The following is a 16834-nucleotide window of genomic DNA, read 5'->3' as shown; positions in this document are numbered from 1 at the left end:
TGCACCTGTAGCCTCTGCTTTAGAATAATTTGGTGCTGTTAACCTGCGTTCACTTGATCTGTCTTATGTTCAGCCTTTGCCGTTGTATGATAATTTTATTCTTCCTTTGTCCATTTCAGGGCTTGCTGCAATTTTCAATTGTCTTTTTTATGTGGAAGGGCATTTTAATGGAAAGTGATGATTTTCCTATAAGTCCATTCTGTTCCCTTTCAAGAGCGCATTATGTATTTTAACATAAAATGCTGTAATTTTTGTGGTTTTTCATAATTTTTTTTTGTTGACTTACCAGGGGTTTTCTGTGTGTTTTCTTGTACAGGCTTCCATTTGAGCGGCACGGTGACGGAGCCTGCAATGCAGTCAGAGCCAGAAACTGTTTGCAATGTGGCCATCAGCTTTGATCGCTGCAAGATTACCTCAGTGACCTGTAGCTGTGGAAACAAGGACATTTTTTACTGTGCCCACGTCGTGGCACTCTCTTTGTACAGGATCCGCAAGCCTGACCAGGTCAAATTGCATCTTCCCATTTCAGAGACACTCTTTCAAATGAACAGAGACCAGCTGCAGAAGTTTGTACAGTATTTGATCACAGTGCACCACACTGAGGTTTTACCAACCGCTCAGAAATTAGCAGATGAGATTCTCTCCCAGAACTCTGAAATCAACCAAGTCCATGGTGAGTTGCATCCCTGTCCCCTTATCATTCCCTCAGATCATCTTCCTTGTCTAGTGGAGAGGGGGTTTTGTGTCTCAGGAGTGTAGTTGTGAAATTACATCTTTTATGTACAGTCACATTGATAAGAGAGGGCTGTTTTGTATTTTCTGACCTGGAAATGTGTTGGTCACAGCAAAAGCTGTCTTGTGCAATATGCTGTTGATTCCAAAGAGTGCTTGTGTGGTTTACTATGCTGCAATGCATACTTTCCTGTCCTTGGCTTAAACCTTGAAGTTGTAACTTTATACCTTACTCTTATTATCCATGGAGTGTGGAAGGCTGAGAGTATGAGACCTTTTGTAGTTGAATGAATTTAACTTGTCTTGTGTTAACATGCTTTTGGATGGAGGCTTAGATCAAAACATATTAAAATGCTTTCATCAGCACTTTTGTGGCATCCAGCCACCTCTTATGTAGAATGGGTTTTGTGCACAATGCATAGCAGCCTGTCAGATGGGAAAATGAGAGAAGGTAAAAGTCTTATTTTAACTCAAGCTAGTGGAAAGAAATGAACAAGTGTCGGACAAAACCAATTAATTAAGCTTCAAGCTCAACTCTCAATCACCCACTCACCCAGGTATTTTGTTTGTTTGTTTTAAGGTATTCCAATAAAACTGTTGATTTTAATTAAACAGAGTCTAATGGGCTTAAACCAGGATTGGTTTACACATAACATCAATTTTCTCCTTACATGTGATACCAAAACATAGTATATGAGTTACTGCAGAGTGAAAGAGATACCATTCATTCAGGCCGATACAGTAAAGTTCGCGGGAGAGCGGCCAGTGTCCTGTGTGCACGATACAGTAAAACAAAATATTTAAATTAGGGCCCGCCCGAAAAAGAGGTGCTAGGGCCACTAGCGCCTCCCTAGCGTCTCTGTTTGCACAGGAGCAGCAGCTGTCAGCAGGTTTGACAGCCGACGCTCAATTTTGCCGGCGTTGGTTCTCGAGCCCGCTGACAGCCATGGGTTCGGAAACCGGATGCTGATTGTGAGCTGGTCCTGGCAATCATAAAAATGGATTTTACCAAGTGTATTCATTAGTAATTGCCCAAGTGACTATATTTTGAGTAATATTTCTGTTCTACTAGCTAGGTCGTAGATAGAGAGGACCAAGCCTGCAAGGGCTGTGGACAATGGTCCTTACGTGCATAGGACTTTGGTGACTGCATGTTTACTGTAGGCTCATTGCTACTTGGAGTAACTAATCCCACCTAGAGATGTAATTTCCGTCCTTGATCAGATGCTTCATTAGTTTCTAATAAGTGAGAAGAGATTTTTTTAAATAAATATCGATATTAAATATGAAAATAGGGAAGAAGCCCATATAATCCTGGAGTAAATAGTGGAGTAAATAGTTCGGGTTGAAGGGTTTGTGTGCCAGAGTGCAAACTTTCATTTTTTTTTTAGAACTTTAACCAAAATTCTTAGGAGCCAAGGGAAAGTTCTTTATCCTTTTTTTTTTTTTTTTTGAGCCTCAAGTAATCAAACGAAGAATAAAGCAAAGAAAAAAAAAATGAACCAAATGGGTGTACTAACTACATCAAGGAAAGAAAATACAATCTACCCTAAAAAACCTTTCAACATATATTACATAGATCACAACCCAGCAAAGCTAGTTTCAAATGACTGCGTAAGTGGAGATGTGGGGACCGATCCACCAGTCCCTCATCTCCACCCACCTAGTAATTCTGTTGTATCGGACTGCAGCAGTTTTTTCATATTTATAATACATACAGACAGTATTTTATCAAAAACGGACATTAAGATGTGGAATTCTTCCAATTCGGCAACTCTATTTTAAGTGCTATAGTTAATAATGAAAAAATCTTAACTTTGCTTGAGCAGTGGTTAATGTATGATACATGCCTAAGGATAGTAAGACTTGATAAGAGACGAGATATGAGAATAGATATTTTTCCCCATACATCATTCTAATAATATAACATATGTGACAATGAGTCCTTCAAAGCACCACAGGACTAAATTGATGTAAGAGAAATAACTTAGCCGTAGCAAGTTGCCAAGGAGTCCATACAGCCTGATGTGCTATAAAGAAAAGAAGTTGAGTAATATGAGAAGCCAACAATATTGTAATCAAGGTGCATTGTTAATGCTCCCAAGGAAAGTTAGTATCCACACCAAGGTCTCTTTCCCACAGTTTTGTAACCCTATACATCTAGGAAATTTTGCCTCTTTCAGGAACTTATATAAATTAGCAGCAACATGACCATGTTGAAACAGAGTATAGGGCTGTGAGTATCTGAGGAGAAACTTCAAAATCATGCAGATCCGATGCACATGCCTTGCCCTGATACAATGTCAAATTTGCAACCAGTGATAGTATTGAGAGGAGGACAATGTGAACAGTGTTGGGAGGACAATGTGAACAGTGTTCTCAGAGTGGGAAGAGAGAAAATCTCCCTCCTCGACCAACTGTGCAACAGACCAAATCCAAGCATTCTTCCAACTTTGCAGTTTAAACATTTACCATTGATTTTAAACCTGGGATTGTGCCATAAAGAGGTAAAGTTAGTTTTGCAGCAAAACATGTGTGACTTATCACTTTTATATTTTATTCTCCCTTTCTCCCCTAATTCCTCCCTTGCCTAGCCTGGAAGCTGCTCCCAAGCCTACTTACTGGCCACTGCTGTTCCTTTCAGTTCCTTGCTGCTGTCACCTCACATCCCAGCTGCAGCAGATGGCACTTCACTGCACAACCTTGGTCCTAAATTTAAGCAACTTGGTTCCCCCACCTTGATTTTTGAAGCCCTGTTAGTGTGATTAAAAGTAATAGGGTAAGGATTAAGTGTGGATATCTGGAAATGAGTTGAACGACAGGAGCTGAGGATTGTCACTGCAATGTTTGGTGGGGGGGGGGGGTGATTTAAAACTGACAGAGGGGGGGAATCTTGGGTAGTATCAGATAAAGCCTCATGACATATGGCCCCTGTTGAGCAGGAGTCCAAAAAAGATGAGGAGGGATGCCTGAGCTGAAAAACAAATATATTGCACCTGCTGATCCCTTGTGCCTCAGTTGCACACCTAACCTGCCAGTTCCTTCCTAGTATGCACAACTGTGTCTTCACTTAAGTGGGAAGTGCATTACCCTGCATGATGTCTATACTGAACTTCTACCCCTTCTCTGCCCATTTGCCTTCTATATGGAAGCCAGTTAGAAAAGCAAGTAGAGAGTGGTTGATTTTGAAATTTAGATATCCAGTCACAAAATATATGTGGAAACTATGGCATACAAATTATAATTCATGGTAGTTTGTAGCTCCTCCTCCCCATCATTAGAAGGAAAGTGCTTCAGCCATCTGTAGTAACAGAAGATTCTCAAGAATGTTACAGAAACGGACCATTTGATCTTGATCAGACCACATGGAGCAACAGGGTGTATATTAGAGATCCAGTTTTGCTTTCTCTACAAGAGGAGATGATCAAAGTTGCCACCCCAGATCAGGTGCAAACAGATTGAGGAGCTTAAAAAAAAATTGAAAAAATCAGATCTCTGAAGCAATGATTGTGCTCAGCACAATGAGCTCATATAATGCTATTGGAATTATTTTGAAGTGTGGGTTGTTCATTTAAAAATACTTCTTTTCTTTGTCAGCAAACAGGTCTGAATTAGCCATGATGTCATCTAACAGCAGCAAATAGATTCATCTTTCTAGCTCAGTAAAGCTGTAACACTGCATATGTGGGAGTTCTATGCATGTGCAGTCTCATGAGCCCCTCAGACTGTTTTGGTCTGAGCTATGTCATGGATGCTACACACGTGCTCTCTCCTGCGCATGCGTGCTCGCTCTACCTTGGGTAATTTTCTGCCTCATTTGTTTCCTGCTGCCTCAACAGCCCCTCAGAAGCATTTTTTATGCATTTTTCAGTTGTAAACAAATTTAAAGATTGTGTCTGTGGCCAGTATATGTATTTATAGACTGCAAAGACATCTTCTATAAGTATTTGGACCCTTTGACTACTCCAGTAGCTATCACTGTGGCCATATATCCCCCAGGACTCAAAGGAACCACACCTGGAAGATAGGAGCTCCTGAGGGTGTCGGGTAAGAGGAGTTCTTAGTCCTGTTCCTCAGGCTCCCATTGAGCTTGTCCTAGCAGAAGTTCTTTGTTCTCGCAAGCCTCGGGTAAAGCTTCCCCCTCTTTTGGCATCGAGATCTGGATCTGCTGTGGATTTGGGGTTGAGCAAAAGCCCAAAAGCGCTTCTCTGTGCACTCATGGAGCTGGGATTTTTAAGCCCCAAGAGAATGAAATATCAGCACATTCAGCGCTGTCCCATTTGTGCCAGTGAAGGTGCCATCTGTGCTGACACCCTCACCTTAATTGCCAATTAAGATTTTGGTGTATGGTCCTTGGTGTTGGAGACCCTCAGCATTGTCTTCGATGGAGTCTGCACATAGGCACCATGCTTTCTCAGCATCCTTGACACCAAGCTCGCCTCCTTAACTGCCCTCCTTTTTCATGTCTCAGAAGACACTGCTGGTGCCATCTTCCTGGATTTTAGGAACATCAGCCCAGATGGTCCAAGAACTTCCAACTAAGTCCTCTTTGGCAGTACAATCATGGGGTCCGGTGATTCCCATCCACCAATTTGTATAAGATTTGCAGATGCATATATGGAAAAATTCAATTTCGTTCTTGCCAGTGGCTAGAAAGTAAGACTTAAAATATAGAGCACAACAGGCTCCGTGCTTTCATGGCCAATTCTACCACCAATCAGTGGTGGTAGAATTGGCCATGAAAAGGGCTAAAATGGCACACCTTTTTTGTACTCACCCAGAAAAGACCAGAAATTTTTGGACCTGTCGGGGAGAAAAAAAACTTCTAGATCTCATTACTGAACGTATGGATTGCAGCACATCTAATCTTTATGGTGCAGGATTTGCATAACAGCATCGAGAGGATTAAATTCCTTGCAGAATCCATGGACCAGGATCATTCGCCATTTTCCCAAGCAGTATTGGATGCAGAGGAGTGAAGAAAAACACCTTATCCATTTGGTTTGAGTCCTTTGATACTGCAGCCAGCGGAGGCAATTGAAGCTCGAAGAATGGCTTGATTGAGAGCCAGTGGTATCCAGGAAGATGTCCATGATATTGTCTTATTTTCCATGTATGGGAGATAATTTGTTTTGGTGATAACGGTCTCACAAATTAAAGAGCAACACAATCTTACTGGGGATCAGGCAACAACTTCTTCTGCCCAAGTGTCAATTCTTTTTCCCATAGAAGGCCATATTTTCAATTGCATCTATTCTAATCTATTGGACACCCCCAGTGCTGCCGCAGCAGCTTCCATCCAAAGATTGGCAGAGAAAAAGATGGCAGCAAAAACTTTCACAATAACCAGTAGCTAATACAGGACTGACTTTTTGACAAGGATGGAATCTGAATCCCTAGCTCCTCTTGTTGAGAGAAGGGTCCAGCTGTTCCTGCAGGATTGAAGAGCAATCACCAGAGATCTCTATAGAAAGTGGAGTGTAGCTACTGCTTGCGCTTCTCCTGACCTCCAGCAATCCAAAATTATCTTCAATTCAGACTTGTTTCATTCGACCCAGCTCCATCGGGAAGTGGTGTCACTCCTACATCAGGAGGTAATAATTCAAGGCCTTGCAGAATTGTAACATTCCGCCAACCAAGGGTGCCACACCACAGTTGGTGTCCTGTACCTCATAGTCCTGGGCCTAGCGTTGTGTCCTGTGAACTGCTGGGACCTTCCAGCATGGCTCCTGGCATCCTGCTGCTCTGAGAAGGTGCCTGTAGCAAATCACCAGCCTTGTAGGGCAAAGCATCCAGGATTTCCTGTGGTGCAGGATTGATGACAGCACTGCTCTGACATAAAAGAAAAGCCACTCCTCTGGGCAGGTGCTTTAGCAACCAGTCCTGATTTTTTTTTTTTTTTTATTCTTCTGCATCAGGTTGTTCCTGATTCTGATTACCAATTGAGACCCTTCCTGGTTCCTGACTTTGACTGTTGCCTGCTCTGATCCCTGCTTGTCTCCTGCTTCTGAATGGACTCCATGTACCTTGACTTGCCTGCCTGACCACATCTCTGCCTCACGATTCTGTACCGTGCCTTGGCTCTGTTAAGTCAGTGATTCCAGGGTCCATTCTTCCAAGCCTTTGACAAGAAGAATGTGGCCAAGGGTTCTACCCTTGCTATTTCCTAATTCTAAAAAGACAGGAGGGTTTAGAGCAATTCTAGATTTACGAAACTAAACAAATCCCTGGCATAACAGAAATTCAGTATGAACTCTCTACACACAGTTCTCCCACTCAGCCTTCCAGGAGAATGGATGTGTACTGTGGATATGAAGGATGCATAGGCACATATCCTAATCCATCTTTCACACTGGAAATTTCTCAAGTTCATTTTATTTTATTTTTTATTTTATTTATCAGATTTTCTATACTGTCGTTCAGACGAGTCATCACAACGGTTTACAGATTTTTAAAAACACATAGGATAGACACATGCAGAGATAATAAACAATTAAAACCTAAACTATCCATAATTAAAAAGAGTTAAAGAAAATTATTGTAAAATAGAAAACAAATAAGGACTGTAGAAAGTTAAGATTAGAGTGCTATCTAATTTTTCAGCCATATATGCCTTTTCAAACAACCAAGTTTTTAGTTCCTGTTTGAACTTCTTAAAGTCAGCTTGTAATATCAGTTCCATAGGCAGTGCATTCCATAATTTTGGCCCTATGAGCGACATGGCTCTTTCTCTGACTTGGCTAAGATGGGCGGAATATATAGTGGGTATTGAGAGTAGACCTTTATTGGCAGACCTTAAATTTCTTTGGGGAACGTGAAGTCAAATTGATGTGTTAAACCAGTCCACTTGCTCTCCATAGATTAATTTGTGTAGAGTACAGAGTGTTTTAAATTGGATATCATATTCAATAGGCAGCCAATGCAAGGCTACTAGAATTGGTGTAATATGATCTCTTTTTCTGGTGCCTGTTAAAATTCTTGCAGCAGCATTCTGCAAAACCTGTAGAGGTCGAATAGTTGAGGCCGGAAGGCCCAGTAGTAATGAGTTATAGTAATCTGTACTTGTGAAAATCAAAGATTGCAGGACTGTCCTAAAGTCATTTTGTGAAGACAATGGTTTTAATCGCTTAAGCATCATTAACTTGGCATAGCCCTCTCATGGTAGAAAACTAGCATTATCAATATAAACTGTTCTGCTTTGGCCTCTCAGCAGCCCAAGTATATTCATAAAGTGCCTGCCTGTAGTAGTGGCCTACCTATGCCAAAGCAGGATCTGTGTGTTTCCATACCTGGACAACTGGCTAGTGACATTTCCTTCCTGAGAAGGTGTTATTAAATCTCTGGGAATGACCATTCAACTCAGTTTTGCCAAGTTGAACCTGATCAACTGACTCGCCAGAATGAGGGCTACTGCCTGGAGTCAATACCCTTATTAAATAAACATACACATGCTTACTGTGACTCCAACATCGCTCTAAGCTTCAACAGCAAGAGGAAATGTGGAAAAAAGGATTCACACTCACAAAGAGGGGAGTAGCTGGCTTGTTACGGCGGTTACTACCCCAAATCAAATAAGTCTGATACTTCACTTTCAATGCATATACAGCATAGTTCTCTGATTCAACGGCAGGGGAGAAGAAAAACCGATACTTCACACATCCAGCAGAGCTCTCTGCTTCAACGGCAGGGGAGAAAATGAGGGTTCGCACTCACAAAACGGGGAGTAGCTGGCTTGTTACGGCGGTTACTACCCCAAACCAAATGTGCCTGATACTTCACTTTCGATGCACATCCAGCATGGCTCTCTGCTTCAACAGCATGGGAGAAGACTGATACTTCACGCGTATCCAGCATAGCTCCCTGATTCAACGGCAGGGGAGAAGAAAAACAACCAATAAGGGCTGTATAACATAGGCTGGGTAAAACAAATAAGCATGGGTGTAGCTTGCTTATTGCGGCGGCTACTACCCCGAACTAATCAAGCTAGATATTTCACTTGGATGCAGCTCCATCACTGCTCTCTACATTAAAACTGGGGGTGGAAGGGAAATAGAACAAAGAGCTAAGAGAAACAGATAAGTATGAGAGAAAAAATGTGTGAAGCTTGCTGGGCAGACTGGATGGGCCATTTGGTCTTCTTCTGCCGTCATTTCTATGTTTCTATGTTATGTTTCTATGATCCCCACCCAAAGGATCCAGTTTATTGGAACATTAATAGATTCTGTGATGGAATGGACATTTCTCCTGAGAGAGCGCGAAGAACATCTACAAAATTCAGTGCAAGCCCTCCTGCAACAGGCTGAGTCCTAATTGCCTTAGGACATATGGTGACAGCAGCATGTGTTGTCTCTGATATGCCTTTATAGAGAATACAATGGGGTCTCCACCTTCAGTGGAATCAGCTGTGACAACTGCATTCCATTTTGCTGTCACCAGGAATGAGAACATCTCAATGGTGGCTGGACCAGAAGTTCTCAAAATAGGTCTTCACTTATGGGACCTCCAGTTTTAGATTTCACTAATAGATGCCTCCACCAAGGTTTGGGAAGCCCATACCAGTCTCTTCAAGAAACAGGGTATGGTGTCTGGTGGAATGTTCCTTCCAAATCAATCTCTGTGTGCTTAAGATTATTTGATATGCTTTAAATACATTTTTTCACCTTCTAGAATGATAAAGGGTACTAATTCAAATAGACAATCAGCAATGTTCTCTGAGAACAAGCAAGGAGGTACTGAGTCCCGGACTCTGTCAAGACTCACTCAAGATATTGGAGTGGACCATTGATCACAGGGATCATCTTCAGGCAACATATCTTCCAGGAACAAACAACACTAGCGGATTGTCTCAGCAGGATTCTTTGGCCGCACTGGTGATCGCTGAATCAATGGATGATGGACTTTTTGTTTAAGCTGTGGGGTCTCCCATCACTTGATCTTTTCTTGACAAAATAGAAAAGTCAAAAAATTATGTTCCATGTTTCCAAGCAATATAGGTTGGCTCCCAATGTCTTTCTGGTTCAATAGCATGCGGGTTTTCTATGCATGTTTCCTCCTATTCTGCTGATTTTGAGAATTAGCCAGAAAATAAGGATCGAGCAGAAGTGATTCTCATCACCCTGGCATAGTTGAGGCGTCTGGTTTCTTACTTCTTAAATCTGTCCATGCAGCCTCCAGTCCGCCTGGGGATCTCCTCATCACTCCTTACATAGGAAGACTCTTCCACCTGAATCTATGGTCACTGAACCGGACAGCATAGAAGTTGAACACTTACCGATTGCTGAACTTCATCTACCCAAAGAAGTAGAAGACATCTTGATTTCTGCTAGGAAACTTACTAGAAAATTGTGTAATCCTAAAGTGGAAGCATTTTGTTTTCTCATAACGTCAATTGAGAACCATAAATCCATTGGTTTTTGTCAGGACTGTGCACATAAGAACATAAGAAATTGCCATGCTGGGTCAGACCAAGGGTCCATCAAGCCCAGCATCCTGTTTCCAACAGAGGCCAAAACCAGGCCACAAGAACCTGGCAATTACCCAAACACTAAGAATATCCCATGCTACTGATGCAATTAATAGCAGTTGCTATTCCCTAAGTAAAATTGATTAATAGCCATTAATGGACTTCTCCTCCAAGAACTTATCCAAACCTTTTTTGAACCCAGCTACACTAACTGCACTAACCACATCTTCTGGCAACAAATTCCAGAGCTTTATTGTGCGTTGAGTGAAAAAGAATTTTCTCCAATTAGTCTTAAATGTGCTACTTGCTAACTTCATGGAATGCCCCCTAGTCCTTCTATTATTCGAAAGTGAAAATAACCAAGTCACATCTACTCGTTCAAGACCTCTCATGATCTCAAAGACCTCTATCATATCCCCCCTCAGCCGTCTCTTCTCCAAGCTGAACAGCCCTAACCTCTTCAGCCTTTCCTCATAGGGAAGCTGTTCCATCCCCTTTATCATTTTGGTTGCCCTTCTCTGTACCTTCTCCATCGCAACTATATCTTTTTTGAGATGCGGCGACCAGAATTGTACACAGTATTCAAGGTGCGGTCTCACCATGGAGCGATATAGAGGCATTATGACATTTTCCGTTTTATTCACCATTCCCTTCCTAATAATTCCTAACATTCTATTTGCATTTTTGACTGCCGCAGCACACTGAGCCGACGATTTTAAAGTATTATCCACTATGATGCCTAGATCTTTTTCCTGGGTGGTAGCTCCTAATATGGAACCTAACCGTGTAATTACAGCAAGGGTTATTTTTCCCTATATGCAACACCTTGCACTTGTCCACATTAAATTTCATCTGCCATTTGGATGCATTTGAGCACATTGGAGCACATTTTCATGTAGCCATTTGTCCAATTTCCATGCACCCATTGGTATTAAGATTGCTGAAAGGATTATGGCATGAAAAGTCACCATTATCATAGCCTCCGGTACCAAGGGATCAAATGTGTTCTTAGCCAAATTTATGAAATCTCCTTTGAGCCCTTGCAATCAGTATCCTTGCAACATCTCACCTGAAAAGTGTTGTTTTTGATGCAATCGCTTCAGCTTGCAGAGTGAGCAAATTGCAGGTCTTAGTCTCATACTCTCCATACCTTCAGATCTTCCTTAATAGGGTGATATTGTGAACACTCCCTAAATCCCTACTGAAAGTAGCTTGTGTTTTACATGAATTAATTCATTGTTCTACCCCTGTTCTTTTCCAAGGCCATACACACACAAAAGAGAAAAAGATCTACGTTCCTTGGATTGCAAAAGGGCTTTGGCCTACTATCTGAAGCAAACTCACCTGCATCGTCAAGCACCTTAATTGTTTGTGTCCTTTAACCCCCTACAGATTGGGAACACCAGTCTCCTAAAGGACTTTGCACAATACATTCTGCAAACCAATTGGATAAAGTTGCACAGTGGTGGAATTTCCACTGGAAAAAAAAGTAAGGGCACATCAGATTCAGACCATGGGTACCTTAGAGGCTCTTCTTAAATTTCCTTCTGTTGAGTGCATTTGCAAAGCTGCCACTTGGTCATCTTTACATTCCTTCATATCTCATTACTGCCTGGACACTCTCTCCAAACCTGACAGCAGTTTCGGCCATGCATTTTGCACTACCTGTCTGCCCTGTAGTAGACTCTCCATGGGTGGAATTGGGCTCTGGCTTCTGCTTTGTGACATCCTGCAGCTTAGGTCTCCCAACATGTCATGGCAGATTCATACCTGCTTGTCAGTGAAGAAAGCAAGCCTAGATACCTTAATGGGGCTCTCCATAGACAGCAGGAAGAATCAACTACAGGTCAATTACTTCAGCTCTGCTACAGACTGAGGGGCTCATGAAGTAGAGTGCGCAAAGGAACTTTTGTACATGCTCATTGTTAAAACTTTACTGCGTTAGAGCAATGAGTCTGTTCAGCAGTATTGGATGACATCCCCCCAAATGTCATGGCTAATTCATCCTGCTTTCAGAGAATCCTGTTTATGGTAAGCAAACTCGCTTTCTGCTATTTCCAATAAAATTGGTATTGCAGGTTACAGTAAAAAAAAAAAAAAATTGAGATGAGACAAACATATGATGAACAAATAAGATCCCTAATATGTGTCTCCATTCTGTTTAGTTCTTACCTAAATCTATGCTAATTCTTCCTAAAGTTCTATTCATATGCACAGAGGTCTCTTCACTTGCAGTGGCTTCCAGTATTTTCCTGCTGTTGACGTTGGGCAAACCAGTATGTATTTGCCTTGTTCGTATTCACTTTTCCTTAATACAGGAAGTATATATACTCTTCACCAGACCTGAGAAATCTACTCTACTTTAAATGGTTTGTGAAATATTAAGTACAACCATTTCATTCATTCCCCAAGTAGTCTTGGATGATTTTTTTACATTTTTTTTTCACATGCTCCAGTTTTGTTTTGTTTTTTTAATCCGCTCCTGGGTTCTGCAAACTTCATTCTGCCAAATGTTCACGTCATCTACCCTTTAGGATTATGTTCTTGTAGCAGCCTTTTTACTGTAAACTTTGAAGCAAAGAAGTCCTGTAAGACTTTCTGCTTTGGCCTTGTCCTTTGGTGTGTTGTTTCCAAGCCCATCCCAGTAGCTTTTCTCATCATCTTGAACTATTAATATAGTAAAAACTTTAGGAGATTGATTTTGTTATCTTTAGCAATATTTATTTTGTTGTAAATTTTAGCTTGTTGCATTACTATGCTCTCATTTTAATTCCCAGATCTTGCTTTTGCTCACTCTGTGAAGGCAATGTTCACAGCTCACCCAGATCAACCCCTGAAAAGGTTGATCCAGTCCCGGTTTTACCTCCTGTTGCCTGCCAGCTTTTGTTAGGTATATCTGAACTAATTCATGTGAAAAGCAGAATATAAATAAAATAAATAAATAAAACATATTTCCAGAAATGATATGGCCAGACCACATCTGTGGCATTCAGAACATAGGATCATTAAAAACCTAGCCCTGTTAAGGGGCCCGATCTAGTTCATGAAGGGCCACTGCATCTGAGTAGTGCTCATGAGTCTGGCCTGGGAAAAGGTGCCACATACAGTGGTTATGTATGGTGATCTCTGTTCCTTTCCCTTACCTATTTTTGCTGGTCCTTTTTCAGATTTTGTTTTCTTGACCGAGTTGACATTTACATTTTTATTCTTACTTTTGTTTCTCATTGGTATGCACTCAAATAAGCTTTCCTTCTGCTTTCAGAAAGTATAAGCTTAGTAGTCATAAAAGGAAAAAAAAACCCTAAATATATAATTTTATTGATTTTTTTTTTTTTTTTTTTTTTTTTTGGTATTTTTCCTCTTCTAACGTTCTCTTGTGGTCATTGCTCAGCAAATAGGCCATGTCATTTTGTCCTTTGGAAAATGTTCTGCTTTATTTTAAAAAAGAAACCAAAACAAAAAACCCCTAAAAAAAAAACACAAACTGCTCCCAAACCACCCTTAATTGTTGGGGTTCTTACCTGCTAAGAAGTAACAAGTTTATCTAGAAACATTTCCTTCTTAGTGATACTCTTTATGCCAGTCAGTTTTGGGATAATTAACCCCTATTGTAAATTGCCCTCCTATGACTGCTTTCCCCATCTGGTTAAATCGTAGCTCATTCTCTTCCATGAGGGTGGATTGGTTTGCAGCAAGTATTAAATATTTGCATTGTCCTCTTCTTACTCCCAGTTTTCACCCCCTCTGCTCTTTCTGTTTCATTATCCTCCCTTTAGGATATAAATAGGCCTTCTATTTTTAGGTTTTTGTTTTCTAGCTAATTGAGGGTAGGAAAATCTGTGTTTATCAGAGTTCTTGCAGCGTAGATACCTTTTCCAGTTGAATCAAATACATACACTTCCTTAGCACAAAACAAGGCTTGCATTTCCATCCGCCACCAGCACATGCCCCCACCTAGCACTCTTCCTACACCCAGCCCCAGCACTTTCTGTCCCCACCAGCGTGGCCTTGGCTTTCTCCCTATTCCTGGCCCCCTTAGACTCCTCACCCTTGCACATTATGTCCTCCTGCCACCAGCTCTGATGCTCGCCCTTAGCAATACTTGTGAGGCAGAGCTGGAGGGAGGAAGAGGAGAATGCAGCCCATCAGCTGTTAAAAACACACAATTAAGCTGTGGAATTTGTTGCTGGAGAATGCAGTCAAGGTTAATAGTATAGCTGGGTTTAAAAAAAAAAGGGTCGACATGTCTATTAATTATTAATAAGGCAGGCATGGGTATCGCCGCCACCTACATCTGGAAACGTGCAACAGGAAAGGGAATAAATTTTTGGAAATTTCCCAGTGACCTGGATGGCCATTGTCAGACAAGATGCTGGGCTCGATGGACCATTTGTCTGACTCAGCAAGGCACTTCTTATAATGAAATGCTGGGGGATGGTGTTAGGGAGAATGAAGGTATTCTGGGCAAATGGGAAAAGAGATGCTAGAGGGAGTGGGGGAGGGGGGAGAGGAGTTTGCTGGGCATAGATTGGCAAAAGAGAAAAGGTGAGGATGCGGTGTTCAAGCCGCTGCCAAAGTGTGGGGGAGGGGGAAGAGCTGAGCTGGTGCTGCTGCTGCCCATGCATAATTTTGTATATTTTTTACTTTTTTGAATTTCATTCTTATACTGTCTCAGTCCAAACCAATTTGTTGCATATTGGATATTAATAAAATGAAGCATTTATTTTATAAAAATGAAAAACTAAAATGTCATACCGTAAGTCACTCATGTAGGGAAGTGGTTCTAAATACTTGCCCTAGGGCAGAAAAGGCTGGTCCCGGCACAGGTTGCCATGGTTGAATAGCTTTCATGTTTTGCAGGAGTTCTCTCCTATTTGACTACACAATTGTGTATCTACATTATTATTATTTTTTTTTTTTTAAATAAATTGAGCATTTCATGTGCATTCATGGTTTGCATACTTTGAGGTCATCAAATATTGAGTTGATTTTGGAAGGTGATCTTGCAACTTCGATTGGTTCAACAGCTGTGTAGCCTATTCCCATGTGGCAAAGTTTCCTTTGTGTGAAGGAAAGCTAGTATATACTGCAACTGAATACAAGCACCGGCTCGTGTGTATTGGGGCCGTCGACATCCAAAGCCCCATTCACTTGTAACAGGATAAAATGTGGCCGGGGAGAATGGGAGTAATGGGAACAGTTTCTTGGCGTATCCTATTTTTTTTTCCCTTTTTCCCTGCTGCGTCTCAAATAGCTGCATTATAGTAAGCTGGGAAGATGACACCTTAACAGGACCAAAGGCTGTGCCAAAAGAGAGTAGTTAAAAATAGCACAATTGATTTGAAATATTCAGTGGCTTCTTTCTCAGAAAGTAATTCCTCATTACTTGTTTTTCATATAGTACAACCCTAATCTTGGTGCCTGTCTGCTCCCTGTGATCCCCTGCTGTCTGTCCTTGATTAAATAAGTTGGGTTGGTAGAGAAGACTAATCCTGTTGGCTGAATATGTGAGAGGAGCCATCGTGTACAGTCTCCAGTATATGTCCTTATTTTTTCTCCCCACAGTCTGTTCCTTGGATAGACCACATCAGCTTTAAATGCCTTGGGTTTGCTTATTTTATCTTGGTTTTCTTGGTTTATTTTGGAATGAGGAAACGTATGTGATTAAAGTAGTGGTTCTAAAAAAGAGAAATATAATTTGCTTCAGTGTACATCAAGTCATTTTTAACTGTCTGGCTGTAGGTTGTTTTTTTTTTTTTTTTTTTTTGTGCTCTTCAAACCAGGGCTGAAAGCACTCCAACACTGCTTCAATCTATCCATCTGGCTGTTTGGGTGCATGATAATTTCTGCAGAAGATAACTCATCAGGTGAAAACCTGGGGGGAAGGGGATGCCTGTTACCTATTGTCTTAGAAAAGGTCTCAAACTGATAAGGCTGAAATACTGTTAAATAGGGTCAGAGTTCAAAGCAATAGGAAGTCTATGGTTTTCTCTTCCTTCCTGGTTTTTAAAGTGGAGCTTGCATTTTGAAACAGTTTTATGGCTGTTAGTAGGTGCATTCAAAGATCCAGTGTCCTCCATTCCTACACCTGCCGCACTCTCCCGTCACTCCCCTGGCAGAGAAGTGCTGCTGAAATCTCTGGTGCATGTCTCTTGTTTATCTGCAGGTGCTCCTGATCCCACAGCGGGGGCAAGCATAGACGACGAGAACTGCTGGCACTTGGACGAAGAGCAGGTTCAGGAACAGGTTAAACTCTTCCTCTCCCAGGGCGGTTACCATGGATCAGGGAAGCAGCTCAATTTACTTTTTGCAAAGGTAGGACTGGTTGAGGTTGTCTTTGCAGCTGGCCTTTCTCTACTGCAGTGTATAAGTCCATGGTTAATGTGATGCCTGCCTCCCTTCAGCCAGCACTGTGCATGCTAGTTGCAAAATAGCAATTGAATCAAGAATGTTCAGCTGTGCTTCTGGTAACTGGTGCAAACGTGCCATGTCCTGGACCTGTCAGATCATGCGTGCCCAATCAGTTTGGTGCTCGCTACAAATGTGAGTGTGCATGTTCTCTATCATGCCAGGTATATTAAAAGCCAAGTATTTTGTAACATTGGACTTCAGTGTCCTAAGAAAACCGGCGTGTTCAGG

The 16834-nt window shown here is 41.5% G+C and overlaps 1 protein-coding gene across 1 annotated transcript in view; it reads left to right on the top strand.

Moving 5' to 3' along the window:
* The window catches only part of ZSWIM6 (zinc finger SWIM-type containing 6), a 357080-nt gene that overhangs the window by 222309 nt on the left and 117937 nt on the right, over nucleotides 1–16834 (top strand). The window contains exons 2-3 of the mRNA XM_029576468.1: nucleotides 317–673; nucleotides 16362–16510. Coding sequence (XP_029432328.1) covers nucleotides 317–673; nucleotides 16362–16510 — 506 coding nt within the window. The remainder of the gene's footprint in view (nucleotides 1–316; nucleotides 674–16361; nucleotides 16511–16834) is intronic.

The sequence above is a fragment of the Rhinatrema bivittatum genome, chromosome 1, assembly GCF_901001135.1.
Source record: "Rhinatrema bivittatum chromosome 1, aRhiBiv1.1, whole genome shotgun sequence".
NCBI classification, from domain to species: domain Eukaryota; kingdom Metazoa; phylum Chordata; class Amphibia; order Gymnophiona; family Rhinatrematidae; genus Rhinatrema; species Rhinatrema bivittatum.
This window is presented reverse-complemented; position numbering and strand designations above follow the sequence as displayed.